General features: G+C 43.2%; 1 protein-coding gene across 3 annotated transcripts; it reads left to right on the plus strand.

Moving 5' to 3' along the window:
- Positions 1–452: 452 nt before the first annotated feature.
- Positions 453–25,725, plus strand: CCDC92 (coiled-coil domain containing 92). 3 transcript variants are annotated; one of them, XM_075854507.1, is made up of 4 exons: positions 453–756; positions 20,592–20,756; positions 21,559–21,600; positions 24,496–25,725. In XM_075854507.1, the coding sequence occupies exons 2-4, from the start codon at positions 20,627–20,629 to the stop codon at positions 25,266–25,268; spliced, it is 945 nt and encodes a 314-aa protein (XP_075710622.1). In that variant the 5' UTR covers positions 453–756; positions 20,592–20,626; the 3' UTR covers positions 25,269–25,725. The 3 variants fall into 3 exon arrangements, with proteins under 3 accessions (XP_075710622.1, XP_075710638.1, XP_075710630.1); XM_075854523.1 differs by having other exon boundaries at positions 456–560; XM_075854515.1 differs by lacking the exon at positions 453–756 and adding an exon at positions 17,025–17,281.
- Positions 25,726–27,745: the final 2,020 nt, after the last annotated feature.

Consider the following 27,745-nt stretch of genomic DNA (forward strand, 5'->3'; position numbering starts at 1 on the left):
CTGTTCTGACGGAGAGCTCAGACGGAACGTCAGAACGGGACCCCAACACAGATGTGAACGAAGCCTAAATACGGCAACGCAGACAAAAAATAATCCTGCAGGTCTTAACGCAAAACTAGGCATGGTACTTAAGGGGTTAACTAACCATAAAAAAATAATTAACCAAAACCATTTCCTAGGGGGATGGGCGGCTCTCAATAGAAAAGAGATAAGTGCTAAATAGATTATGCGGTGGCTAACATTAGATCACATCATGGTCGCCAGAGTCCTAATAAATATTTAACTTTTCACCCAAAATTAAAATAAAAAAATATTTATATATTAGAAAATCGGTGTTGGGTGACATCACGTGATGGTACAATACACGATGCTATGCTCTGCGGTGCTGACAGACGAAGATGACTCTAGCGAGCCCCTAGCGGCTATAGGTGTTACTGCAGAGCGTGCCCTCTTCCTGTGTGACCTCGTTTCTATGGTGACCGCGGTAGTGCACCTGAGCCCTGTGCCGTTGTGTTCTACGGTAGACAGCCGTGAGCCCGCACAAACCGGAAACACTGGAGGTATCGACCAACCCTGATATTGTTGCTGGTTATCAACACGAGCTGACCGGCAGGTTATCTACAGACGCGTGCCTATTGCCACCTCCAGGAGGCCTCCCGTCATGCATTGCTTTATTGTGGCCGGTAGCTCAGGGAGATAGGAGTGAAGGCAGCTGGACAGAAGAAGCAGGCCGGTGGACATGAGCCAGTAATCTGTGTATGTATGCCTCATATGCCCGTGTACTGCGGTCCTCCACTGGCAGCACTTGTACTGGGACTGATCGTGTATTTATGTATCCAGGTGATGGGATTGTGTGTGACAGTTCTATAGTGGGTGACATGACTTCAGGTCACAGCTATTGTTTCCATGACTATGTGCTATCTACAGTGGTATGTGCCATTCAGCCAGCTGTGCCATGACTATGTGCTATCTACAGTGGTATGTGCCATTCATGTGATGGCCGGCTGTGCCATGACTATGTGCTATCTACAGTGGTATGTGCCATTCAGCCAGCTGTGCCATGACTATGTGCTATCTACAGTGGTATGTGCCATTCATGTGATGGCCGGCTGTGCCATGACTATGTGCTATCTACAGTGGTATGTGCCATTCATGTGATGGCCGGCTGTGCCATGACTATGTGCTATCTACAGTGGTATGTGCCATTCATGTGATGGCCGGCTGTGCCATGACTATGTGCTATCTACAGTGGTATGTGCCATTCATGTGATGGCCGGCTGTGCCAGGACTATGTGCTATCTACAGTGGTATGTGCCATTCAGCCAGCTGTGCCATGACTATGTGCTATCTACAGTGGTATGTGCCATTCATGTGATATTTAAGGGTATGTTCACACGCACTGTTTTCAGACGTAATTCGGGCGTTTTATTCCTCGAACTGCGCCTGAAAAAAAACGCTCCATTACGCCTACAAACATCTGCCCATTGCGTTCAATGGGAATTACAATGTTCTGTTCCCACGAGCCTTTATATTACGCGTCGCTGTCAAATGACGGCGCGTAAAAAGACGCCCGCGTCAAAGTGCATGTCACTTCTTGGGACGTTTTTGGAGCTGTTTTTCATTGACTCCATTGAAAAACAGCTCCAATAACGTCCGTAAAATACGCCACGAAATCTGACAACTTCGGTGACAGCGATCGTACTGTTAGGTCTTATTCACACGAGCATGTCCGTTTTGCGCGTGCAAAAGCTCCGTGTGGCATCTGTATATGGTGCGTGGCTGCGTGATTTTCGTGCAGCCGCCATCATTATGACACTGGTTTTATGTTTACAAACAGAAAAGCAGAGGGTGATTTTCTGTTTTCATTCATTCTTTTTACTACTGTTGCGCGAATCGCAGGTGGCACCCGGAAGTGCTTCCGTGTGCCGAGGGCGATTTGCATGCACCCATTAACTTCAATGGGTGCGTGCTGCGTGAAACACGGGAAAGTATAGGACATGTCGTGAGTTTTACGCAGCGCACATACGCTGTGTGAAAATCACTGACAGTCTGAACGCCCCATTCATTAACATAACATAGGTATGTGCGGCGCGCGTGAAAATCACTCGCGTAGCACGGATGTATAACACGTTCGTGTGAATAAGGCCTTCGGGTCGGTTCACACATTGCGTAAATACTGCGGATCTTCCGCAACGGAATTCGCTGCAGGAAAATCCTCAGCAAATACAGTAGCAGCAAAGTAGATGAGAGAGATCAAACGCTGCGGAAAAAAACACTCAGAAATTGACCTGCGGCGCAGAGTTTTATTCCACAGCACAATTGTATTTGCGAAAACGTTGCTTATTTGTTGCTGGTTTTCCCCATTGCATTCAATGGGGAGGTAAAACCCCCAATAAATAGCAGTTGTTGTGTTTTTTTTGTGGCGGGTTTGCAGCGATTTCGCCACAGAAAAACGCAACTGAGGAAAAAATAAATCTTATACTTACCCTGAAGTCTGTGTTCCTCCCTCCAGTGTGGCTTCCTGGGATGATGTTTCATCCCATGTGACCACTGCAGCCAATCACAGGCAGTAGCGGAGGTCACAAGGGATGAAACGTCATCCCAGGAGTCCGACCTGGATGACGTGCGGTTATTCGCCCGGAATTCCCTGAGCGCACAGGGCTGATACGCTGTGTGCTTTTACGCAGCATGTCAATTCCTGCTACGGAAAGTGGCCAGGATTGCTGCGTTTTTCAGAGGAGACGACACCATCTCCCAACATTGGGAAAAACGCCGCAAAATACGCACCATTTTATGCAGTCAAAAATGCAGGAAATGCGTTTTTGCCGCAGCGGAAAGTCTTCTACTTTCAACGGAATTGCTGCAGAAATTTTCCGCAACAATTCCGTTACGTGTGGACAAGCCCTTAGGCTGGATTCACACATCAAGTATTTGTTGCAGATTTTGATGCAGATTTTTGAGCCAAATCCAGATGTGGTTTCAAAAGGTATGAGAAATATAAAGAAAAAACTTCTCCTTCCTCCTGGATCTACTTCTGGCTGCATCAAAATCTGCAACAAATACGCAATGTGTGAATTCAGTCTTCGGTCTCTTTCACATGCCATTATTTTAGTCAGTGTTTTGCTTCAGTATTTGTATTTCAGAACTGGACGTAGGTCCATAACACGGAAGAAGTGCAAATCTTTCCATTATACACTCCACAACATTGAAATTGCAACACCAAGAAGGAAAAGTTTTGGAATTGTGAAAATCACAGGATTTATAGACATGTTAATGATATGCAAATGATAAAATAAATCATTCACTTTTTGTGTTACCTTATTCTAAGAGCCAGAATTTTTAAATTTTTCCATCAATAAAGCCGTGCGAGGACTTATTTTTTGCGTAACGAACTGTAGTTTCGATCAGGACCATTTTTCGGTACATGCGACTTTTTGATCTCTTTTTATTCCATTTTTTGGGAGGTGAAGTGACCAAACAATTGTGATTCTGGTACGGTTTATTATTATTTTCTTTTACGGCGTTCACCATGCGGGATAAATAACGAAATAATTTTTTCGTTCAGGCCGTTACGGACGCGGCGATACCAATTATGTATAGTTTATTTGTTTATATATTTTTATTAATAATAAAGGACTGATAAGGGAAAAGGGGTGATTTTTACTTTTAAAACTTTTATTTTCTTATTTTTACACAACTTTTTTTACTTTTGTTTTTACTTTATTACTTTGTCCCACTAGGGGACATGGGGGCAGGAGGCCCTGATCGCTATTCTAATACACTGCACTACATGCGTAGTGCAGTGTATTAGAGCGGTCAGCTACTCACTGACAGCAAGCGCAGTGGGTCCTGACTTTGTCAGGACCCACTATGCTTCCGTCGATGGCATAGCCGGACGCCATTGTTAGGTGTCCGGTTGCCATAGTCACCATCGCCGGCCGCTATCGTGTAGCAGGCTGGCGATGGTAGCTTAACCCCTAATAGTATGTCCAGGAGCGGGAAGGGGTTAAAGTTTAAAAATAAAGTAAAAACATAAAGTAATATTAAAAAAAATACACATACACCTTTTTTACAATAAACATTAAAATAAATCTCAATACATAAAATATTCATATTGGGTATTGGTGCGGCCATAATAACCTGCACAACAATTTTTTTTGCATCATTTATGACGTGTGCGCTGTAAAAAAATAAAATAAAAACTGCTTTCTTTCACTTATTGTTAGGCACGAGGTGTGATGAATTTAACCTCCATGTTCCTCACATTAATAGTAATTAACCCCGTCATGTACTTTACACATTAACCCATTATGACTGAGAAACTTGATGGGGTTAATTACTATTAATGTGAGGCACATCCAAAATTCATCACACCTCGCGCCTCACATCAGAAAATGGAAGAACTTATTTTTTATTACTGATGGCAAAGTATCATTATGGTATCGAAATCGTAATACTTCACAAAGTATCGGTATTCTGGTATCGTGACATCCCTAGTATAGCGTGCCACATGCAAGGGCGTAGCTAAAGGCTCATGGGCCCTGGTGCAAGAATTCAGCTTGGGCCTCCCCAACACCACCAGACCCCTGCACGCGCCTATGTCCAGCCGCCTTGCCCAACAGCCCCCATGGATGCCTCTACAGTATAATGCCCCCACACAGTGTAATGCTCCCCAAAGCTGCCCCCACACAGTATAATGCCCCCACACAGTATAATGCCCCCATAGCTGACCACCACAGTATAATGCCCCCATAGCTGCCCCCACACAGTATAATTCTCTCCATAGCTGCCCCCACACAGTATAATGACCCCCATAACTGCCCCACACAGTATAATGCCCCTCATAGCTGCCCCCACACAGTATAATGCCCCCCATAGTTGCCCCCACACAGTATAATGCCCCCCATAGTTGCCCCCACACAGTATAATGCCCCCTATAGCTGCCCCACACAGTATAATGCCCACTATAACTGCTCCACACAGTATAATGCCCCCTATAGCTGCCCCCACACAGTATGCTGCCGCCACCCAGAATAATGCCCCCCATAGCTTCCCCCATACAGTATAATGCCCCCCATAGCTGCCCCCACACAGTATAATGCCCTCATGGATGTCTCCACAGTATAATGCCCCTATATCCGCTCCCCATACAGTATAATGAGCCCCATATCAGCTCCCCATACAATATAATGCCCCATATGTGTATAATAGAAAAATAATAAAATTACTTACCTATCCCTGTTCCCGCAATGAGTGGGGATCCTTCTTCTTTGGCCTGTGCTATGAGTGACTCAGCACAGAGCAGCGTGATGACGTCACTACATCGCCGCCTGTCTGCGTCGAGCTGCTAATGACTCACGGCACAGTGAATGCTGGAGCAAGAAGATGTCAGCTCCTTGCTCCAGCATTTAATACAACTGTATCTGCATCATGAGGACGCAGATACAGTTGGAACCGAGATCTCCGTGAGTGGCTCGCGACCCCCTGGAGATATTCACACGACCCCCCCCCCCCAGGGGGTTGCAACCCACAGTTTGTAATGTCTTGTATTGTGCAGTTTGCGGTGGAGAGAGGAGAGGGGGAGCTTGGAATTTAACAACTCCCCTCTCCTCTTTCCACCGCAAACACAGACCGCACAGTGCATTACATATACATTACGGGCCCCCTCTGCAGCTCATCTGTAGTCTTCCCGGGTCTTCCGCACCAGCTCTTCCACACTGGCTGGAACGCCCCTCATGTCACGGTCACATGGTACACATGGTAGCGCACTATGGCAACGGGGGCCCGGTGGGCCGCCAAGGCTTAGGGGCCCAGTCGCAACCACAATTAGTGGTTTCCTGAGGAATGTTATGCCACACTAAATGCACTTGGGCATGCAAATCATCAAGATTGGCTGCTGGCAGCTCCCTTTGCAATTGCCGACCAATGACGTCCCAGATGTGCTCGATGGGAGACAAGTCCAGAGACGCTGCAGGCCATGGTAGCACGTTTAGACCATGCAGGCAGCTCACCGTAGCACGAGCAATATGCGGCCTGGCATTGACCTGTTGAAAAACTACTTCTGGGACACTTAGGAGAAATGCCTGTACCACTAGTTCCACGACCAAATCAATGTAGCGCCGAGCTGTTAGTGTACCTAAAATGAAGACTAGAGGGGTCTGGCTACCGTACATTATGCCACCTCACACCATAATCCCGGGAGTCGGACCAGTGTGACATTCCCTTGTGAAAGTTTCTTCAATGCGTGGTCTCCAGACCAATCTCTGGCTATCATTGTGTCCAAGACAAAAGCGGGACTCATCGCTGAAGAATATAGAGCTCAATTCCAGCCTCCATTGCTGTCTTGCAGTGTACCATGATAGCCTTTGGGTGGCGTGTGGTCAATGGAACACCTGTAGCTGGATATCTGGCTCATAGCCCAATATTGTTCAAATATCTTCTGATGGTTTGTGTTGATACTGGTTGCCGCCCTAGGCTTGGGATGTGACGTCCAATTTCACTTGCAGTACAGAATGGATCACTATGCGCTGTTCTTCCAATCAGACAATCCATCCGTGCAGAGGGTCTCCTCTTGCTGTCATTCCAGTTCGTCGTTGTTGTTCTCATAACATCCGGGATATGCATTGTTGAACAGTGCTGACAACTTGGCCTAGGCGCGTAGCAATCTGCCGAAAAGATAAACCACGGTCTCTCAGTTCAAGGATTCTGTCCCACTCGTTTTGTGACAAGTGGCGATACTGGCCCGTCGTCTAACAGGAGGCATCGGACAATCATCCCACACCACTTGATCCGATTTTTGAGGTTTCATATGGCTAAAAAACTTAAATCTGGCTTTTATTCTCCTCCCACATGCCACAGATTGGAGCTAGGTTCTTCAAAATTTGATCATTTGCAGATCTTAGCGACACCTGCTACTTCCTCCATTTGTATAACCTTACGGCTTGCCCTTGGTGCTGCAGTTTCAATGTTGAGGAGTGTAGTTCTTCTCTTTGTAGGTTTCATTCCTGGTTTTGGCTTCCAAATACTGCCGTGTGAAAAAGACCTCCATTTTTTTTATTAGCAAAAGCCAGAAGTGGATATAAAAGAAATGAAAAACAAAAACTTTCCTTTTCTGTCCATATGCCCTGTAGATGGGGTCCCCCTCTCAGGACTGCCCTCTATTAGTAATATAAGCAGCCGCTGCAGGGGAAATGTCTGGTCAGCTGATCGGCAGGAGTTAGAGAAGGCAAACCCGTTCAAAGAGGGGTTTTCCTCACGAGACAACCACATTAGGGATCTCTCCTGGATATGGCTAAAAATGCTGCACCAGAACTGTACTGTGTGAACACAGGTCAAGGGCCTGCCACACAGGACTGCACTAGAAACAACAAATTAACATGCTCCGTGGTAAGACAATACAGGCGCCATATGGCAGTCAACTTAAATGAATGAATCAGCCATGAATAAGAGCACAGACTGTGCTCGAAACGCGTAGGCTTCCTTTCATTTGCCAATTCAACCACCTTGTCATCTCTCCTGTGTTCACCTTTTTATTGTTCGTGATCAATAAAGTGGAAACCGAGTTTCCCCATTTATATATACATCGCTGGATCCTACTTCTCTTTTTTCCTGTGCAGTCAACTTAAGTCTGCATTCACACACAGTGTTTAGATCTAAATTTGTGCCAGATTTGTGACACTTGTTTTTTCACCCCAGAAAAAAAATTGAGCAAAAAAATTAGATGTGGTCAAGCTGTAAACATACGTTTAGACTCATTGATAACTTTTGCCTTTGATAAAAGACTAAAGTTTTTGTTTTCCAAATGCCTCATTCTCTGTTTGCAGTTTTTTAGGGCATTTTTAATTTATAGACCTGTGTGTCACCATAGGGTGCATATGTAGGGGAGAATTCCTCCGTAATATAGCATGCAATGAAAACTGGACAGGATTTTTCTTCTGTGAGAAAAAAAACCCTCCGTATGAAATCAGGGGCACAGTGGGGGCACGTAGATTCTCTGTAGACAAGTCCTTAAATAACCTCAGGGTACAATTCCTTATAGTTTATCAGGCAGTGCGACTTTATATTCCGGGCGGAATGTAGCTTTAAGTAAATAGTGAACGTGGAAGATACAGCTCTTTATAATGGAATGCTATACGGTTAAATATCTACATATAATAAGATATAACAACATATTATTTACAATGCAAAACATGGGGAGAAACCGTCATCTCCATTGAAGTGAATAGGGCTGAGCTGCAATACTACACACAACCTGTGGACAGGTGGAGTGATGTTTCTGGAAGAAAGCAGCCATGTTTTTCTAATCCTGGACAAATTCTCTAAGGCCGGGTTCCCTCATAGCGTAAACGCTGCGGAATTAACGGAACTGAATTGTGTGCAGAAATTCTGCAGCGTTTACAGTATCTGCAAAGTGGAGGAGAATTTGAAAATCTCATGCCCACGGTGCCGAAAATAAATGCAGCGTAACCATTACTAAATTGGCCTGCGGTGCGGAATTTAATTCCGCAGCATTTCAATTTATGTTGCGTTTTTGTTGCTTTTCTGTTGCTCGTTTTCCCCATTGAATTTAATGGGGATGTAAAACCCGCAACAGAAAGCCAAGTGTTGTGACTTTTGCGTCGTAATTGCAGCGATTACGCCGCAACAATCGCATCTCTGAAAAAAAAAAAATCTACTAACCCAGAACGCTCTCCTCTGTCCTGCCATCCAGCCTCTTCCACAATGTGGTGCGATTTTTCGGACGTAAGGTGCTGCGGATTCCAGGTCGGATGCACTGCACAGTTTTTACGCAGCGTATCCGACCCGCGGGAACCCGACCTAAGAAGAAGAATAATGAATGTGGTTTTATCTCCTCAGAAACCTGTGAGGACCGTGATATCAGCAGTTGAGGAGATAATAGCCCCTCCTCGAGTCCCATGCATGTTCGGAGACCACTCCTAGCCTTTTCAGAGAGAAGGGAAGGATGAGGTTTTTGTGCACTATATCAATCTGTACAAATATTGGTGGCTCCCAGTATTTCATTCTCGTCCACAATTCTTACTTCATTAAAGCATGCAGGTAATGTGGGCCCATCTAATGCTCTAATCAAATCTGCGTCCGAGGCTCTGTTAGTGGCCTCCGTCGCAGATTCCGTCATTTTTGCGGAAAAAAACAGCACTGCATGCTGCACTATTTTGGCCAGAAAATCGATGGGCACCATGATGGAGACCTGACAGAATCCATTAAAGTTAACGGGTTCCTTCTGGCGCTGTGGGTTTCCATCATGCGACGAATTCAGCGGCTCTGGTTTTTCGCTTTTCTGCTACTATGACTGAACTGAACAACGGGAAACCTCAATGCAGATGTGAACAGAGCCTTAAAGGGGTTGTCTAGTTTGGAAAACCCTTTTTTCATATACCCTATTAGGTTGTTCTGTGTTAATTGAGGTTAATGGTTCCCTGTTCAGGACCCTCATCACTGGGTCAGAGTAGAAAGTGGTTGCAAAGAGCATCTCCCACTCTGGAAGACTTGTCCTGCATTACACAGCCATCCCAGTGATATGAATTAGAACTGTGTAATGCTTAGTTTCTCCTGTGGTGGTGCTGCATGGAAATTGAACACTAAGGCCTCGTGCACACTTCCGACACGGTTTTCACGGCTGTTTTTGACGGATCCGTGTGTCCATTTTATCGGCCGTGTGCACTCCGTGTTTCCGTTTCCGTGCGCCAAGCATGGTACTGTCCAGGGTGCTGAAAGAGTTAATTGGCTGCACTGATCGGCGGTAACTCTTTCAGCCCCCTGGACAGTACCATTCTCGGCACTCGGAAAATACAATTTTAATGTAATAAAAAAAATGTCATACTTACTTTCCTCCTGTCCGGCCTCCAGCGATGACGTTTCATCCATGTCGCCGCTGCAGCCAATCACAGGCTGCAGCGGCCTCTGCAGCCAATCACAGGCTGCCGCGTCATTCTGGAAGGTCGGACTGGAGGAAGAAGAGGGACTCGTCACCAAGACAACGACCGGGTACCTATGAACTGATTTTTATTTTATTTTTAATCAGCAGCCTCTTTTCTCTATCAGTGATTGATAGAGATAAGTGGCTGCCGATTAGTGTAATATATCTGTAATGTTTTACTGCCCGCCCGGCGGTTGCTAGGCAACGGCTCCTTCAGTTTTTTTGATGGCCCTATTGACTTGCATGGGCCTCACGGTCACGGAATCCCGGACAAAAGTAGGACATGCTCTACTTTGGATCGGAACGGAGCAACGGGACCGTCAAAAAAACAGAAGTGTGCATGGCTCCATTGAAATGAATGAGTCAGGGTGCTAGCCGTCAGAAAAACGGCTAGCACCCTGAAGGAAAAAACTGAAGTGGGCATGGGGCCTTACTGACACATTTTCCCAAAGATTACAGCTGATCACTGAGCTTTCCAGCAAGGGGAGACTTTATGATTAACTCATTGTCAAGGAACCCTATTAACAAGTAGGGATTGTCCAAAGTGGAAAACCCTTTTAAAGTGCCTCAAATCATGAGGAGGTTTAATAACTTTTTGGGTGCCAAAAAAACTATACAATCTGGTAGCTTCTATAGATTGTACGAATTGTATACATTTCTAATAGGCATTGGCCTGGTCGTAAGTTTTATTTTTTTTGTTTTGTTTTTTTTTAAATAATTGTAAATTGAAGTTTGTAAGTATATAGAAACCTGAGAGCGGAAGAAACAGGGGACCTCTACTAAGGATTATGTTGTGACATGTCATTTGGATGCAGACTTGCAGTGACCCATAGGGCTCAGTCAGGCATTTTAGACCATCCCTGACAGGTTTCTATGGCTTCAGCTGGACATTAACATAACAAGAAAAGTGTATGATGCTGACTAATCGTCGTCATACACTTCTCTTCATTCATGCCTAGCTTTATTCACAGCACGGCGCGATCTCGCAAAATCACGCTGTGATGTCGCTTACTCCCGCAGTTCCTTCACCGGAGCGACAGGAGAATGACCCGACGCTCCGGTGAAGGAACGGTGTATGATGCTGACCAATCATCGTCATACGCTTCTCTTCATTCATGCCCAGCTTTATTCACTACACAGCGTGATCTCGCGAAATCACGCTGTGACATCGCTTACTCCCGCAGTTCCTTCACCGGAGCGACAGGAAAATGACCAGACATCGCCTCCAGCCGTGCCAGGGCTGCTGCTGAGGAGGATAATCGTCCTGGCACGGCTGGAGCCGATGTCTGGTCATTCTCCCGTCGCTCCGGTGAAGGAACTGCGGGAGTAAGTGATGTCACAGCGAGATCACGCTGTGCTGTGAATAAAGCTGTGCATGAAAGAAGAGAAGTGTATGACACTGATTGGTGAGCTTCATACACTTTTCTTTACAACACCCACTTGGTGAAACAAAAAAAAAACGTCCAGTTGGGCATTTAGAAAAAATTTGCATAAATGTAAAAATGATCAAAACTTTTTGTCACTAATAAACGGTTTTCAAAAAAACCAAAACAGTAGTTACCTACAACAAAGCATTTATTCGATTAGGTAGGAGATAGTGAAGTATTGAACTGGTGACCGAGACTCTTTAAATGCCCTTTAACCCCTTAACGCAATTTCATATAACTGCACATGACAGCCGTTAAGGTGTGTCTCACAGGCTGAGCGCGCTCCATACTGAGCGAGTGTCGGCTGTATGTTACAGCTGACACCTCGCTGCAAGGGGCGGAATCAAAGATCACTTTAATCCCACCCATTTAACCCCTTAGATGCCACGATCAATAGTGACCACGGCATCTAAGCAGTTAGAAAAAGGGGGGTAGTCCCATCCGACAGCCTATTGGCCCCCCAGCGACGTAATCGCTGGGTGCTGATGTTTGTCCTGGCAGCCTGGGACCTAACGAAGGCCCCCAGGTCTGCCATCTTTGTACTACTATTAAGGTGAATGGGATAGTGGTGCAATACCTTGTACGGCTGCTACAACTGTAATGGCACGTGGAAAAACAAAGAAAAAAGTTGTTAACAATAAAGAGGCTGCGGCTGTCTTATAAGCGCCTCGGCCCCTTCAAACAGCTGATTGGGGGGGTGCTGACAGTTGGAACTCCACCAATCTAATATTGATGGCCTTCAATTTTAAGAACCCGGATAACCCCTTTAACTCCTAAAGGACACGGTCAATTTTAGTTTTTTCATCTTTGTTTTTTCCTCACTACTTACCAAAAGCCATAACTATTTTTATTTTTTCTTCGACATAGTCGTGTGAAGGCTTGTTTTTTGAAGGACAAGTTGTAGTTTTCCATGGTACCATATAATGTATTGGGGAACTGAAAAAAAATATTTGTGGGGTAAAATCTGCAAAAAAACCAGCAATTGTGCCATACTCTGGGGTTCCGTTTTTACGGCGTTCATCTGGCAGTAAAAATGACATGTTCACTTTATTCTACGGGTTGATACGATTACCTCGATGCCAAATGTATGTTTTTTTTATGTTTTACAACTTATCTATAAAAAAAAAAAAACCTATTGGCTAAAAACAACAATTCCTTTGTGTTGCCATATTCTGAGAGCCATAGCTTTTTTATTTTTCCGTCCATTGAGCGATGTCAGGCCGTAGTTTTTATTAAAATTTTGGGGTACATGCGACTTTTTGACCACTTTTGGTTCCATTTTTTTGGAGAGCAAAGGTGACCAAAAAAACAGCTATTTAGGTGTTTTTAATGTAATTTTTTTTTATCCTACGGCATTCACCGTTAGGGTATGTTCACACGCAGTGTTTTCAGACGTAATTCGGGCGTTTTGCGCCTCGAATTACGCCTTAAAAAACCCCCCCCCCTCATACTCCTACAAACATCTGCCAATTGCTTTCAATGGGTTTTATGGTGTTCTGTTCCCACGAGCCTTAATTTTACGCTTCGCTGTCAAAATATGGCACGTAAAAAGACGCCCGCGAAAAAGAAGTGCATGTCAGTTCTTGGTACGTTTTTGGAGGCGTTTTTCATTGACTCCATTGAAAAACAGCTCCAATAATGGCCGTAAAATACGCCGCGAAAAACGCGAGTTGCTACAAAAATGTCTGAAAATCAGGAGCTGTTTTCGCCTGAAAACAGCTCTGTATTTTCAGAAGTTTTTTGTTACCGCGTGTGAACATACCCTTACTGTTAAATAACGTTATATTGTAATAGTTCAGACTTTTATGGACGCGCCGATTCCAGTTATGTTAATTTTTATTTTGTTTAACATTACTTTAGGGAATTTTTTATTTTTTACTTTTAATGCTTTTGAAAGTAACATTAAGAAAGCCTTTTATTTAACTGATTTTTACTTTTTCTTTTTTTTATAAGTGCCCCTAGGGGACTTGAACCAGCGTTGGATTGCTTGCATGATATACCGCAATACTAATGTATTGCAGTATATCGCTATACTGAGAGGCTCCTGAGTACAAAGATGGCAGACCTGGGGGCCTTCATTAGACCTCCAGGCTGCCATGGCGACCATCGGCACCCCGCGGTCGCATTGTGGGGAGCTGATGGCACGTTGGAGGGCCCCCCTGATTCTAACGCTTTAAATGGCGCGTTCGCGATTGACCGCGGCAGTTAAACGGGCGGAATCAAAGTGATCCTTGATTCCGTATGGTTCAGTTAGGTGTCGACTGTATTATACAGCCTGTGAGCCCACTCCATACTTCCCCTTAACGGATGCCACGTACATGTACGTGGCGTGTCGTTAAGAAGTTAAAGGGGTTGTCCACTTTCTTAATATTAATGTCATATGGCTTAATAAAAAGGTTACATAACAAGGGCTTGTTCACATCTGCGTCCATTTTTATAAGCCGGTAACCCCTTAAATAGGAGCTTGTCAAATTCACGATATACTGCAATACATTAGTCCCTTGGGGGACTAATGAAAAACATTTTTTTTTAATAAAGTTGGATTTTTGTTTGTTAAATTTGTTATCACCATAATTGTATAAACCTGTAGAATAAAGTTAATGTGCCGTTTTTACCGCACCATAAACGCCTTAAAAACTAAGTATGAACGTCTTCTTTTTTTTTTTTTTTTTTACAGGTAGTTCTACATTGTGATCGGTAGCCACTGTCCAGGGTGCTGAAAGTGTTACTGCCGATCATTTAACTCTTTCCGCAACCTGGACAGTGACTATCCACTGACGTCGCCTAGCAACGCTCCCATAATTACGGGTGCACCCACGTAGTCACCCGTAATTATGGGAGCCCCATAGACTTCTATGGGCCTGCCCATGCCGTAATGACGGCCTAAAATAGGACATGTTCTATATTTTCCTATGGCACGGGCACCTTCCCGTAAGCATACGGGGAGGTACCCGTGGCCAATAGAAGTCTATGGGGCCGTAATTACGGCCCGTGATTACGGGCGTTTTTACGTTCGTGTGCATGGGGCCTGACTGCACACTGGGGCCGGGTTCCCACGTAGCTTAAATGCTGTGGAATTTCCGCAATGGAATTCTGTGCGGAAATTCCGCAGCATTTACTGCAGCAGCAACATTTTTGAGATTTAGAAAATCTCATGCCCACGCTGCGGAAAAAAAAACAGCGAAAAGGTTCGTAAATTAACCTGCGGTGCGGATTTAAAATCTGCAGCATGTCAATTTATGCTGCGTCTTCGTTGCTTTTCTATTGTGGGCTTTCCTCAATGAATTCAATGGGGATGTAAAACCCACAACGAATAGTCAAGTGTTGCGACTTTTGTGGTGGAATCGCAGCAATTCCAACGTAAAAATCGCGAGTCGGGGTAAAATAAAAATCCCATACTTGCACAGAACTCTCTGCTACTGCGTCCAGCCTGGCATCCCGGGGTGACGTTTTATCCCATGTGACTGCTGCAGCCAATCACCGGCTGCAGCTGGCACATGGGATGAAACATCATCCCAGGTCGGGCTTCAGGGCATCGGAGGGATGCATCGCCATGGTTACGGCCAGGGTAAGTATGAAAGTTTTTTTTTTTTTGTTTTTTTTTAGCGCTGCTTTCCTCAGCGGAGATTCCACAGAAAACCTGCACTACAATGTAGTGCAGGTCTTCGGACGGAATGTGCTCCTGGTTGTTGATCGGATATGCTGCGTAGTTTTAGAGTTAAGTGTGTGCGCCCCTTCCTTCCTCCTAGCACACAGCTTACAATCATTATAATTAAAACTCTACCCTTTATAATACTCCTCACGTCACTACTTCAATACCCCTGAGGAAGCCACGTTGTGGCGATACGCGTGGGGTGCTTTATACCTCCATAACCCCTCTGTTTGGACACTTCCCTACGCCTTCAGGACACATTTATTCACATGGTCTGATGCAATCTGTGTCCTTATCTTTGTCATCATTACGTGAGGGTTATTTAGTGTAGGTTCTTTTCTGGGGGAGTTAGTATTGGGCTGTTTATCAGGGCAGTATTTCCCAGTTATAGCAGCCATCTGCTTTTTTAAATGTTTTTATCGTGTTTGTGGAGTATTTTTTGTTAATAAATTGATACTCTTTATTATATATTCTTTGTGTCTATGGACTTTTTGCCATATACATACCCGTGTGTGTTCTTTGTCTTTATCCATTGTAGTTTTATGCGGTGCCCGCTGGTGCATTTTTGTCGCGTCGTTTTATCCCGTGGAACATGGCCTAAGGCCTCATGCACACGACCGTGCTTTTGTGGCCGCAGTTTATCCGCATTTTTGCAGATAAATTGCCGACCCATTCATTTCTATGGCCCCATGCACATGACCGTGTTTTAAACGGATCCATGTGGAGGCTTCAAATCCGGACCACAAAAACTCAAGACATCTCATTTTACAGTCTGGATTTGTGGATTCACCAATACTGGTGAATTGTTGGGGATCCGTGAGTCCCGATGACACAGAGATGAACAACAAAGGTTTTTGCAGTCCGATAGACCGCAACGGACCCGTGGTTTTGTGGACCGCAAAACCAATGCCGTCGTTGAGAAGGATCTGGGTGTACTTGTAAATCATAAACTCAATAACCGCATGCAGTGTCAATCAGCTGCTTCAAAGGCCAGCAGGATATTGTCGTGTATTAAAAGAGGCATGGACTCGCGGGACAGGGATGTAATATTACCACTTTACAAAGCATTAGTGAGGCCTCATCTAGAATATGCAGTCCAGTTCTGGGCTCCAGTTCATAGAAAGGATGCCCTGGAGTTGGAAAAAATACAAAGAAGAGCAACGAAGCTAATAAGGGGCATGGAGAATCTAAGTTATGAGGAAAGATTGAAAGAATTAAACCTATTTAGCCTTGAAAAAAGACGACTAAGGGGGGACATGATTAACTTATATAAATATATTAATGGCACATACAAAAAATATGGTGAAATCCTGTTCCTTGTAAAACCCCCTCAAAAAACAAGGGGGCACTCCCTCCGTCTGGAGAAAAAAAGGTTCAAGCTTCAGGGGCGACAAGGCTTCTTTACAGTGAGAACTGTGAATCTATGGAATAGCCTACCGCAGGAGCTGGTCACAGCAGGGACAGTAGATGGCTTTAAAAAAGGGTTAGATAATTTCCTAGAACAAAAAAATATTAGCTCCTATGTGTAGACATTTTTCCTTCCCTTTTCCCTTCCCTTGGTTGAACTTGATGGACATGTGTCTTTTTTCAGCCGTACTAACTATGTAACTATGTAACTATGTGTGCATGAGGCCTAAATCTCTGATTCTCATTTGCTGAGTTTGGTACCTGGAGCTCTGATATAGTAGTGTGCATAGTCTGTATTTATCCACCTTGGGTTTTGTTTTTTACTTTTTTGTTTTTTTGCCGTCTGTTATATGTGATGTGGGACCCATTGGGCAGAGGCTGGCACAACACTGCTGTGAATATAGTGTAACTTCTAGAAAATCAGTCGTCCTGGTGATGTCATCACCGCATTAACTATATCTCGTACTTCATATGGGTTTGACTGCGCTGTCTGTAGATGCAGTCTTGAGGCTGGTGGTATTTTTAGCAATACATTTGATCTACTTCTGATGTGAGGGAGGGGCAGAACCCTTTTTCCAGCCTCCCATCTCTCATCATCAGTATGCGGGGCATTGCTTGGGAATAAACGATCCATTTCATACCCCCGGGATGTGAAGGGCGTTTTCCTCTGCTGATCACTAGAGGACAAGGGGCTTGGAGCATCTTCTGTCTGTGCTGTCTATATGACAGAGTGGGGACCCGTTGCAGTCTGTGTCTACATACATACAGTGTGTGAGCAGCAGTGCTGCGCTTCCTCATGAGCTGACCCTTCTACACGTGGTGCTGAAATCTACAGGAGGCGAGGATATTCCCCCAGAGGTAACAACATGGATTTCTGATAATGTAATGTCAATTTCCTTGTTCCAGTCTACAGAAGGAATGTAAGGGGGGATTAGATGATCCGCATTGCAGATGTAAAACTATGTGTCCCGGCTGGTACCACGGTGATTTATTCACTTTGATGTGAGGTGATACTCTTTGTGACTTGCTATATTATAATTGTGTCTGCTGTATTATAACGGTCCTTGCTGTGCCTCGCAGCGTCCAAAAATGATTCATTGCCTTCTATTTATAACCTCAGTACCTGATCATGTCTAGCACTCCTTCTATACCTGGCCTGCATACAGACACTCAACATGGTCTCCTGTCTACTTGGCTTTGTTAAGAGGGGCACTCACATGCCCTAAGTAACGCTGCCAGCCATCCTCTTGTTCACAGCATCCCATCAGAGGAATGACTGCACTCGGAAGAACTGGGTCAGATTTTATATGTATTTTACTGTTAATAATGGAACAACGTGTTTCTGGAGAAAACAAAGGGCGTAAATATAAGTCCATATGACCCACCCCATGATCTTCTGGGAGAAGGCGGTGAGAACATCCATGTTACATGCTGGAGTCATGACACATTATCTTCAAGCAGCAGAAAAAGGAAAGTTTCACTCCACAATAAGAAGTCTTAGGGTAGGGGATCATTCAGAGTTAATGTAGGTTTACAGCTTCGGCCACGTGCGTTCCATTTGATATCTCCTGCAGAGATCGCTTGCTTGATTGCTTCATCTTGTTTAGCAAAAAAAGAAAATAATTCTATCAAAGCAGCTTTTTGTTTCCTGTTTTTGTTCATGGTAAAATTCTGGGAATTTGCAGCTGTAAATACATTGTGAGTCTGGATAGCAGTGAATTAACCTTTTCTTAGCCACATGAGTATACAATACTGCGCTGTCAGTTCAATATTCAAGAATACGTTTATACTTTCCATTATTTACATTGCGGCACCATATGCTACAGCGCAGTCTTTGTACACAGTTGGGCTCCCAGTATAATTTCCAGACACATATATACTTATTTGTATTGTTATTTATTTTAAAGCGCCATTAATTCCAGGATGCTGTATATGTGACATTCAGAAGAGTTTAAATACATAACATCAACAGACTGGTACAGACAGAGCGAGGGCTTACAAAGCATTGGCATAATCTATATACATCATGTATTTAGGATTCTTTTTTCAAAAGCTAATTAAGGTTATGTTCAGACCTGTGCTCGTCATTCTGCTGCGTCAAAAGAGCAGAACAAGGAAATGACCTGATGCGCCCGTTCCATTGCACCACAGACACCACCAGCGGCCAACGGAACTACTTGACTTTAATAGGTTCTGTCGGGGTGACCGTGGTTTTGCCGGCAGCTATAGCACATCATGCTGCGCTATTTGTAATGTCGGCCAGATCTGCGGAGGAGGTCCCTAATGGAGCCTCCAACGCAGATGTGAACCAGCCCTAAATGGAAATTAAATGACTACTGTTCTGTTCTTTCACTGCTGGTTCATGGTGGCTTTTTGGAATAGTTCCTGCAGCTGCACTACTAGTTGGGCCCGGCTGTGGCAGGGCAACTTCATTGTACCCTTTATTGTCTGTGTGCTTATGGTCAGCTAGAGCTAAGCTTCATAACCCGGAAAGATAATCAAATTAGCCAATATGATGTCGAAAAATTAAACTGAGGCTTCAATATACTGACCGGCTGCCTGGAAGTATTATGTCAGCTGTCAGTTTACCATTGTTCTAAGACACACCCAGGAGAACACAGAGCTCAAGTCTTATGATCCTGTGTCCAGCACACACACTCTATAAACTGTACAGTACCCATAGAGAGAACCTGACATCTAGGACTTGTGCAGTACACACATGCTGATATCAGTGTCATGGTTAAGCTGTGCATAGTACACATGGAGATAACATTATTTAGGTTAACCTGTTAATGCAAAAGAGCCCTGTTGAAACTTGTCTACTTTGATCACTTCTGTCAAAACCGCACCATGTCAACAACAAGCAGGCGCCTCACCTAGCAGGCCCATCTCACAGTTTAAGGCCTGATTCACACGAGCGCTGCGCATCTCGGACGTGAAAAACTGCAGTTTTTCACGCCCGAGGTGCAGCCGTGCTCAGCGCTGCGTGATGCGTGAAAAGAACGGACATGTCCTATTTTCCCACGGACCCTTCACACGGTCCGTTGAAACAACGGCTGTGTGAACGGCCACATTGAATTACATAGGTCCGTGGGACGGTCGCTGTTTCATTGGCCATCCCACGGACGTTTAACATGTTTGTGTGAATCAGGCTTAAGGCTACATTCAGACGAGCGTGTCTGATTTGCGCAAAAACGCAGCGGTTTTCCTACATTTTATGTCTGTGCGTTGCATATTGGTATCAGTATGCTTTGCGTGTGGCGTGTGTTTTTCACGTTTTTTATTTCTCTGCATTTATTTGCACACGACCGTATGTTTCCTCTGTAGTTACGGACCCTAATTACAGACCCATTCATTTCAATGGGCTACGGATACCTTTCCGTATTTTTATGGATGGGGTGTCCATTCCATAGAAATGATCCGTAAAATATAGAACATGTTGTATTCTTGTCCGTAATTACGGCACAGACTCTCTATAGAAGTCTATGGGCTCTTCTGTAATTACGGATGCATGAAAATACGGTAGTGTCCATGGGGCCGGAGTCCCCATTCACACGCCCGTAGAATTCATCTCTCCGTAAATACGGATCCGTAGTCATTTATGGTCATCCGTAAATCATCCGCCTATACGGAACGGTGTCTGGAAATACGGTTCGTAATTAGAACTCGCGAAAAATGCAATATGACTGCACTGTTTGACAAATAGCAATAGTTTGAACCCCACTGAGCTAATGGTACTCGTGGCACAGCTGTTATCTGGCAACTAGGAGACGTCTCACCAATAATAGATGTTATGTAGTCAATAAAGCCGGTGGGCAAATCTATGAATCACATCTATCCGCTAAATAACGTGTAAAGGACAAGACTGTCGTTACTCATAGCCGTCCTCATGTCATGGAGTGCGAATTATGGAAGAGGCAGCAGTAGAGGAAGATGGTTGTAAAATGAATAATTCTGTGTTATAATGCAGGACTGGATACGCCTCGGAAGCCATGTACCTAAAATGTATTAACACTTCACTTTTTTTTTATTTTTTTTTATTGATTTCTTTGTAGGGTTTTAATTGCCAGGTTACAAAAACTGTTTAGGAACCAGTCACAACCCGCCAGGAGCCAACTAAAGTCTACAATATTATGACCACCCTTCTATAATTTTTTGTCTTCTTTAGGCTGACACCTTCCTCTCTCCTTTAAAGCAATCACGATGGCAACTTCTAACCTGGAAAATCAGTTACAGAGTGCCCAAAAGAATCTGTTGTTCCTTCAGCAGGAGCATGCCAATACGCTCAAAGGTTTACATGCTGAAATCCGCCGGCTACAGCAACACTGCACAGGCAAGCATGGAAATCATTGTAGTCCTAGTTCTAATAATATTATAAAGGATGGCGAGTTTAAAATGTTTATCAATATGGCATGCAATATTTTCTCTCTCTTGGTGTGTTCAACACAATAAGTGCCAATGAGGACAACAAATATATGCCAAGTGTCAATATACTTTTTAGAAACTTTCCTAGATTTCCCCCAAAATGTTTTAAATATATGTTGTGTAATACTACTCCTCTCATCATGTCACTTGGTTAGAATTCAAGAGCGTTAAATGAACTGATGCACATACCTAGCAAACACATGGAGTCTGATTTCAAATTTTATTTATTTGTCTTTTGTGTAAATGTTTGTAGACCAGCATGATGGAAAGTACGTTTTTTTTTTTACTATAAGTATTGGTGAGGAGCTGTATTGACACCATCATGCAGTACCCTTCAGATTATACATTTTCTTCGGACTTGGGTTGTTTGGACCACCCAAAAATTCCAAGGTTAAAGAGATTTTCCCACTAAGTGTTGGCATATCGACTGGCAGGACCCCCCCCCACCGGTCCTAAGAATGAAGGAACAGCAGTGCTAGATAGGCAACACCGCCTCATTCACTTACAGTACTCTCCACAGTGACTGGGAGCTCCACTATGCAGGGAATAAGCTGAACCGAGGTACATTAGTTCCCTTGATCAGCGGGGGTCTCCCACCGGTCATAATGTTATGGTATATTCTAGATGGGGATAACCTTTGGGGGCAGTGAAAGTTCTAAATAAAATCATATCTAACATGTTTATCCCTATTATGTTTTCTATTTCTACAGATCTAACATATGAACTGACGCTTAAAACGTCCGATCAGACAGGTAAAAATCTGTAAAGCTTCATGAAAATATATTTTCTTATGGTCATTCATTTTACGGTTGTGGATATCTTTTGATTCCTTCATAAATTGAGGATTTTAACAGTTGTGTCCATGGTCTCGGTATGTACATGGATATTCAACATAGGGAAGAACAAGGACACCTTTCTTTACTGATACAGTAGGGAAGCTGAAACTGATATACAAGCAGAACTCTATGAGAGGTTGTGGCAATAAAAGGCTAGGGACTTGGCCAGCGCAGACTCCACAATCCCCCTCACTGATCTCTTTGTAGTGATTATCTGTCAGAGCTCCGCTAACATTCCTTCTGTCCTTGTACAGGAGAAAGACGGGACTTTGGAATACTAAATGTAATATTGGTAACTTTGTCGTTTCTAACCACATAAACATAAGGCTATTAAAAGGTGACAATGACATTTCTGCAAGTAGAAGTATATGTTAAAGGGAATGTATATTTCCTAATTAAAGCCAGACCGTGAAAAAATATTATTTATTTTTTTTCTAATTTTTTATTTTTATTGTAGATATTGTAGATTTTTTTAATTCTATTTATGTACCTGATTATGGGGCAGCCATCTTGCCTGAGCTGCTATTTACAGCATTTACAGATATGCTTTTCAGCAGCCACATGGACCATAGGAACTTGTAAATAGGAGAAGCATTGACTTCTATAGGAGAGTTTTCTAGGCATACTCTGTGACCTATGTAGAGGTCATTGTGCAGAAGGGGATAGGAGGGGAGCTGTGACCATCACCTATTGCCAGTGGTGGATCCTGTGTGATCTATATATAAGGGTTAGCTTTTATTGTAATTCTGCCTGTGCTAGTGAGAGGACTGTTGGGAAGTGATCTCTACAGAACAGGAAGTGCCAGTCTATTGGGAGTCTCAGTGGCCAGAGTGAAAACTGCAAGATTTTAGGATTCGTTTTTAGTACAAAGAATGACATAGAAAATTATAAAAAACACCAAACATTCTTAAAAATGATGTTTAACATAAAAATTTGATTGAAACAATACGTCAATTTCCGATGACACATTCCCTTTAACCTGCAGAGGAGAAATACTAGTTGTTTTCAGAAGCGGACAATACAAGAACTCCATTAAAATGTCTTTATGTGTAAAGTAAATCTGTGCCTAATAACAAAGCTTTTGGGATCCAGTTCTAGGTCCTCCACGTGTCATGTACTTAGCAGCGATTTAGTCCTCTTTTTTTCATGGCGTCAATACAGAGTGGTAGGGATTCTATAAAATATGTAGCAGCTGTTTTATATCCTGCTAATATGACGAAGAGGTCCAACTCACATATCCCCTTCAACATTTCACAACTATAGTCCACTTGAATTACTGACCGCACACAGGATGGGTCCCTAGACTAATGCTGCTTGTGGCAAATCATTCCCTTCCATTAACACGATGCAGAATTTAAACTACATATTACATATAGGAAAGCAATAAAGGAAAAAAGAATCGTCCTTCATATTGATTATACTTCAATGTGATTTCTGAAAGCGTTAAGGCTGCGCTATCACTTGAAGTGTCACTAAGCAGATGATCATCTACTCTCAGCTACATCTGTGCCATACATACACATTGTCCCCTGTGGATTTCAGAAGACAGATTTACAGGATATATAATAAATGTTTCATGTAATCTTGTTACCGCCGGCATTGATGGGTCAAACTGAAATGCTGAAAACTGGACCCTTGACAACAAATGACCTCTCCTTATTGATTTATTGCCCATTAGTGTCCTTGAGCGCACGCACTTCTCCATGTTGTGCTCTGCTTCCAGACTGAAATATGAGCTTGTAGGTGGAGGGATACAAATACTGCAGTTTCATAAATGTTTTATTATTCCTCATGGTGTATGGACTAAACCATGTTGTGGAGGGAAGGAAGAGACATAACCTTCATATAAGCAAGCAGGTTGTGTATTTACATATTACTTTATATACATTTTCCCTATACATGAGCTTCCAAGTGGCTTTTATAATCATTCACAACTATATAATTTACAATTTACGCAATAGTTTGTCATTTTCAAATATTCGGAATATAGAATGATTCGGGAAAAAAATTTTTTCTTTTTTTTTTCACTTTTTTTGATTATTTTTAGTTTTCACCATCAGTTAAAATTGGACCTACTAGGTTTATACACACAGATTTCAGACTAACATCAGTAGTCAAATGTTGGTCTGATGAAGAGCTTTAGACTGTGTTCAAATTAGCATCAAAGCTTCTTTTCTTAACAGAACCAGAACCAGAACTTTTTGTAAGGCCTCATGAATACGACTATATTTTAGCTCTGTACAAGTTCCAAGTTGTACGGAGCCATAATACGGTGCCCATAGAAATCCATGAGACCATAATGTGGATCTGTGTGTCTCAAATTTCATATGCATTCAGGAGAAAAAAATATTGGGGAATGTTAAAGGGAAGTTAAAAGGGAATCTGTCACGTTGAAAAATAAATCCTAACTGTGGGCATCATGTTATAGAGCAGGGAGAACTGAGTAGATTGATATATAGTTTTGTGGGAGGAGATTCAGTATCATTTTGTATTTTATTAATCTAAACCTCTGCTTATTCCGGGCTTGGGAGTCCAGTGGGCGGGCTTACTCAATGAGTGACAGCCTTCACTGTGCAGGACCACCTACTGGACTCCTAAGCCCAGAATGAGCAGGTTTAGATCCATAAAATACAAGTTCTAGTGGCTGTTTTTCCAGAAAACTATATATCAATCTGCTCAGCTCCTCCTGCTCTATAATATGCTGCCTGCAGATAGGATTGCATTTTCTACATGACAGGTACCCTTTTTAACGTACTGGTTTTGCTAAATAACACACTAGAACTAATGTTGCTTTTGTTATTTTATTTACAGGAGATAGTTTTTCAAGAAGCGATGAGCTTAGGAGAAAATGTGAAGAACTGGAAGCTCAGCTAAAAGACAAAGAAACCGAGAACAATGAGCTAATAAAGGAGCTCGAGCAGAAAAATGCAATGATAATGGTGCTGGAGAATACAATAAAGGAAAGAGAGAAGAAATATTTGGAAGAACTGAAAGTTAAAAGCCATAAGCTCAACATGTTGTCCAGCGAATTGGAGCAGAGAGCTAGCACTATTGCGTATCTTACAGCACAGTTGCATGCAACAAAGAAGAAGCTGCTTAGTTCAAGCGGGGCACCTGAAGCTGCTCCTCCCGGAAGCCCGGTAATGTCCACCTATAAGCCATCTCCTCCAAAAGAAAAGTTACCTGAGACTCCAAGAAGAAGGATGAAGAAGAGCTTGTCCACACCCCTTAATGCTGACTTTGCAGAGGTCTATAGGCTTGGGGCAGATGGTCGTAAGATAATGTTGCGTGAACCTGTGGATGCAATGCCTGATCCTACTCCATTTTTATTGGCAAGACAGTCGGTGGACACGCAGATCATCAAAGAGCGCCCACTTGTTATCCCTCCCATACGATCTGACTCTAGTAGTCCCGCTAAAGAGAAGAAGCAGAAGGCCCATGTAGGGGTCGCCCACAGGATCCCACACGCAACCTCTGTCCAGAGTCAGCTCGTACCCCAGCCAGAAGTGGAGACCCTAGCAGTGGACCAAGTCAATGCAAGTAAAGTTGTTAGGAAGCACTCAGGAACTGACAGAACTATTTAAACATTTATTTAAATCCATTGGTAAAACTAAGAATGATGACGCTTTTTATGCACTGTGTTACCATATCCGGTAAATACAAACCGTAGGTTTCATTTCCTTTTTGTTTTTACAATTACTTGATCTCCCCTGCATGCCAAATATAAACAGACCTTTTGTGAATAACAAATACACTGTCCTGAACACCTAATGGTAAAATACTCAATAACTATCAGCCCGTGTAAAGCTTGCTCCAAACCCTCCATCAGTTACTGACTATGCTGACAAAAGCACAGACCTGCGGCACTAATAACACAGCAATACTATTGTGGTAAGCAGCAAGCTGTATGGGGCTGTTCACACATACTGCTCTATTCTGTACACTGTATAACAATGCCTTTACTCTACTGGCGGAACGTCGAATCACGCAGATAAATGTATATGTCTGATGAATTTAATAAGACGCTTTACTCAAAGTCAATGGTGGTGTTTAGAGGTTTCATTTACATACAATGCCACTTGCTTTTATCCAGTTTTTTGGTTCGCAATAAGTTTTCAGTGTTATGATTTTTAAAGAAACGTCAGTAGGTGTATATCCCCCTTGAAACCTCCTAATTTAATAGATTTTATAGTATCTATGTTCAGCAAATGTTATTATTTTTTACTCACACTTAGGTCCTATCCAGACGACAGGGAAACTCGGACATGTAACGGCCGTTACAAAAAAAAAACAGTAGTCTGAATAGGGTCTAAGTGTGAGTCTATGTGGCTATTCACATGGCCCGGGAAAAATTAGGACATGTCCTATTTTTAACCGTTTTCCTGGATCCCTCAATAGACTCAAGTCTATGAGGGATCTGTGCAAACGGGTCAGACGAACCCGGTCGTCTGAATAAAGCCTTAAAGAGGCTCTGTCACCAGATTTTGCAACCCCTATCTGCTATTGCAGCAGATAGGCGCTGCAATGTAGATTACAGTAACGTTTTTATTTTTAAAAAACGAGCATTTTTGGCCAAGTTATGACCATTTTTGTAGTTATGCAAATGAGGCTTGCAAAAGTCCAAGTGGGCGTGTATTAGGTGCGTACATCGGGGCGTTTTTAATACTTTTACTAGCTGGGCGCTGTGAAGAGAAGTAACATCCTCTTCTCTTCAGAACGCCCAGCTTCTGACAGTGCAGATCTGTGACGTCACTCACAGGTCCTGCATCGTGACGGCCACATCGGCACCAGAGGCTACAGTTGATTCTGCAGCAGCATCAGCGTTTGCAGGTAAGTCGATCTTACCTGCAAACGCTGATGCTGCTGCAGAATCAACTGTAGCCTCTGCTGCCGATGTGGCCGTCACGATGCAGGACCTGTGAGTGACGTCACAGATCTGCACTGTCAGAAGCTGGGCGTTCTGAAGAGAAGAGGATGTTACTTCTCTTCACAGCGCCCAGCTAGTAAAAGTATTAAAAACGCCCCGATGTACGCACCTAATACACGCCCACTTGGACTTTTACTTTTAAACACACCCACTTGGACTTTTGCAAGCCTCATTTGCATAATTACAAAAATGGTCATAACTTGGCCAAAAATGCTCGTTTTTTAAAAATAAAAACGTTACTGTAATCTACATTGCAGCGCCTATCTGCTGCAATAGCAGATAGGGGTTGCAAAATCTGGTGACAGAGCCTCTTTAAAGGTAATGTAAAACTTTGAAGAAACCTTTTTTTTTTATTTTTATTTTTAAATCAATGTTTTAAGTGATTTCAAACCACTTTTAAGTAAACTCTCTTTAAAAAATTTTTTTAAGATACAGCTTCTATGTATCCTGTATAAATAGAAGCTGTATTGTTCCATCAGCTGAGGTGACGACTCGGCTGAAAGCTGGTCCGGCGTGTCTGACATACAGGATCCACCTAATATTGATCACGTCTAAGTTTATCAGGACCAGCTTTCAGACGAGCTGTCGGTTCAGCTGAACTCATTGATTTCACTGAAAGATAACAATACAGCTTTTATGGGATATATAGAAACTGTATCTTAAAAAGTAAAAACATTTTTTAAGAAGTCAATTTAAAAGTTGTTTAAAATCACATAATATATACATACATTTTCTCTTCAAAGGTGTACATTGTCTTTAAGGCATAGAAAATATAACACCAGTTAAACTGAATAAAACATTACCTATTTATCATGCATTGCATTAATGCTGGGCATGTGAAGCTACATATCAATGTAACCACGTATCCACAGCACAGATTCTCAGCACCACACAACTGCATTAAATGTTTGTGCTAAAAAATGACTGCGTCCGTGTGCGAACCTGCCAGCAGGTTCATGCTGCCATAATAGTGGGCAGGATGATATAGTGGCAGGTGCCCTGATTTCATTAACCCCTTAACACCCTATGACGTACTATTATGTCACGGGCGTTGGCCTGTTAACGCAAAATGCCGAACTATTATGGCATTGCTTTAACAGGCTACCGTGTCTGCAGACACCGTTTTAAAACAGT

The sequence above is a fragment of the Rhinoderma darwinii genome, chromosome 1 (genome assembly GCF_050947455.1).
Source record: "Rhinoderma darwinii isolate aRhiDar2 chromosome 1, aRhiDar2.hap1, whole genome shotgun sequence".
Lineage (NCBI taxonomy): Eukaryota > Metazoa > Chordata > Amphibia > Anura > Rhinodermatidae > Rhinoderma > Rhinoderma darwinii.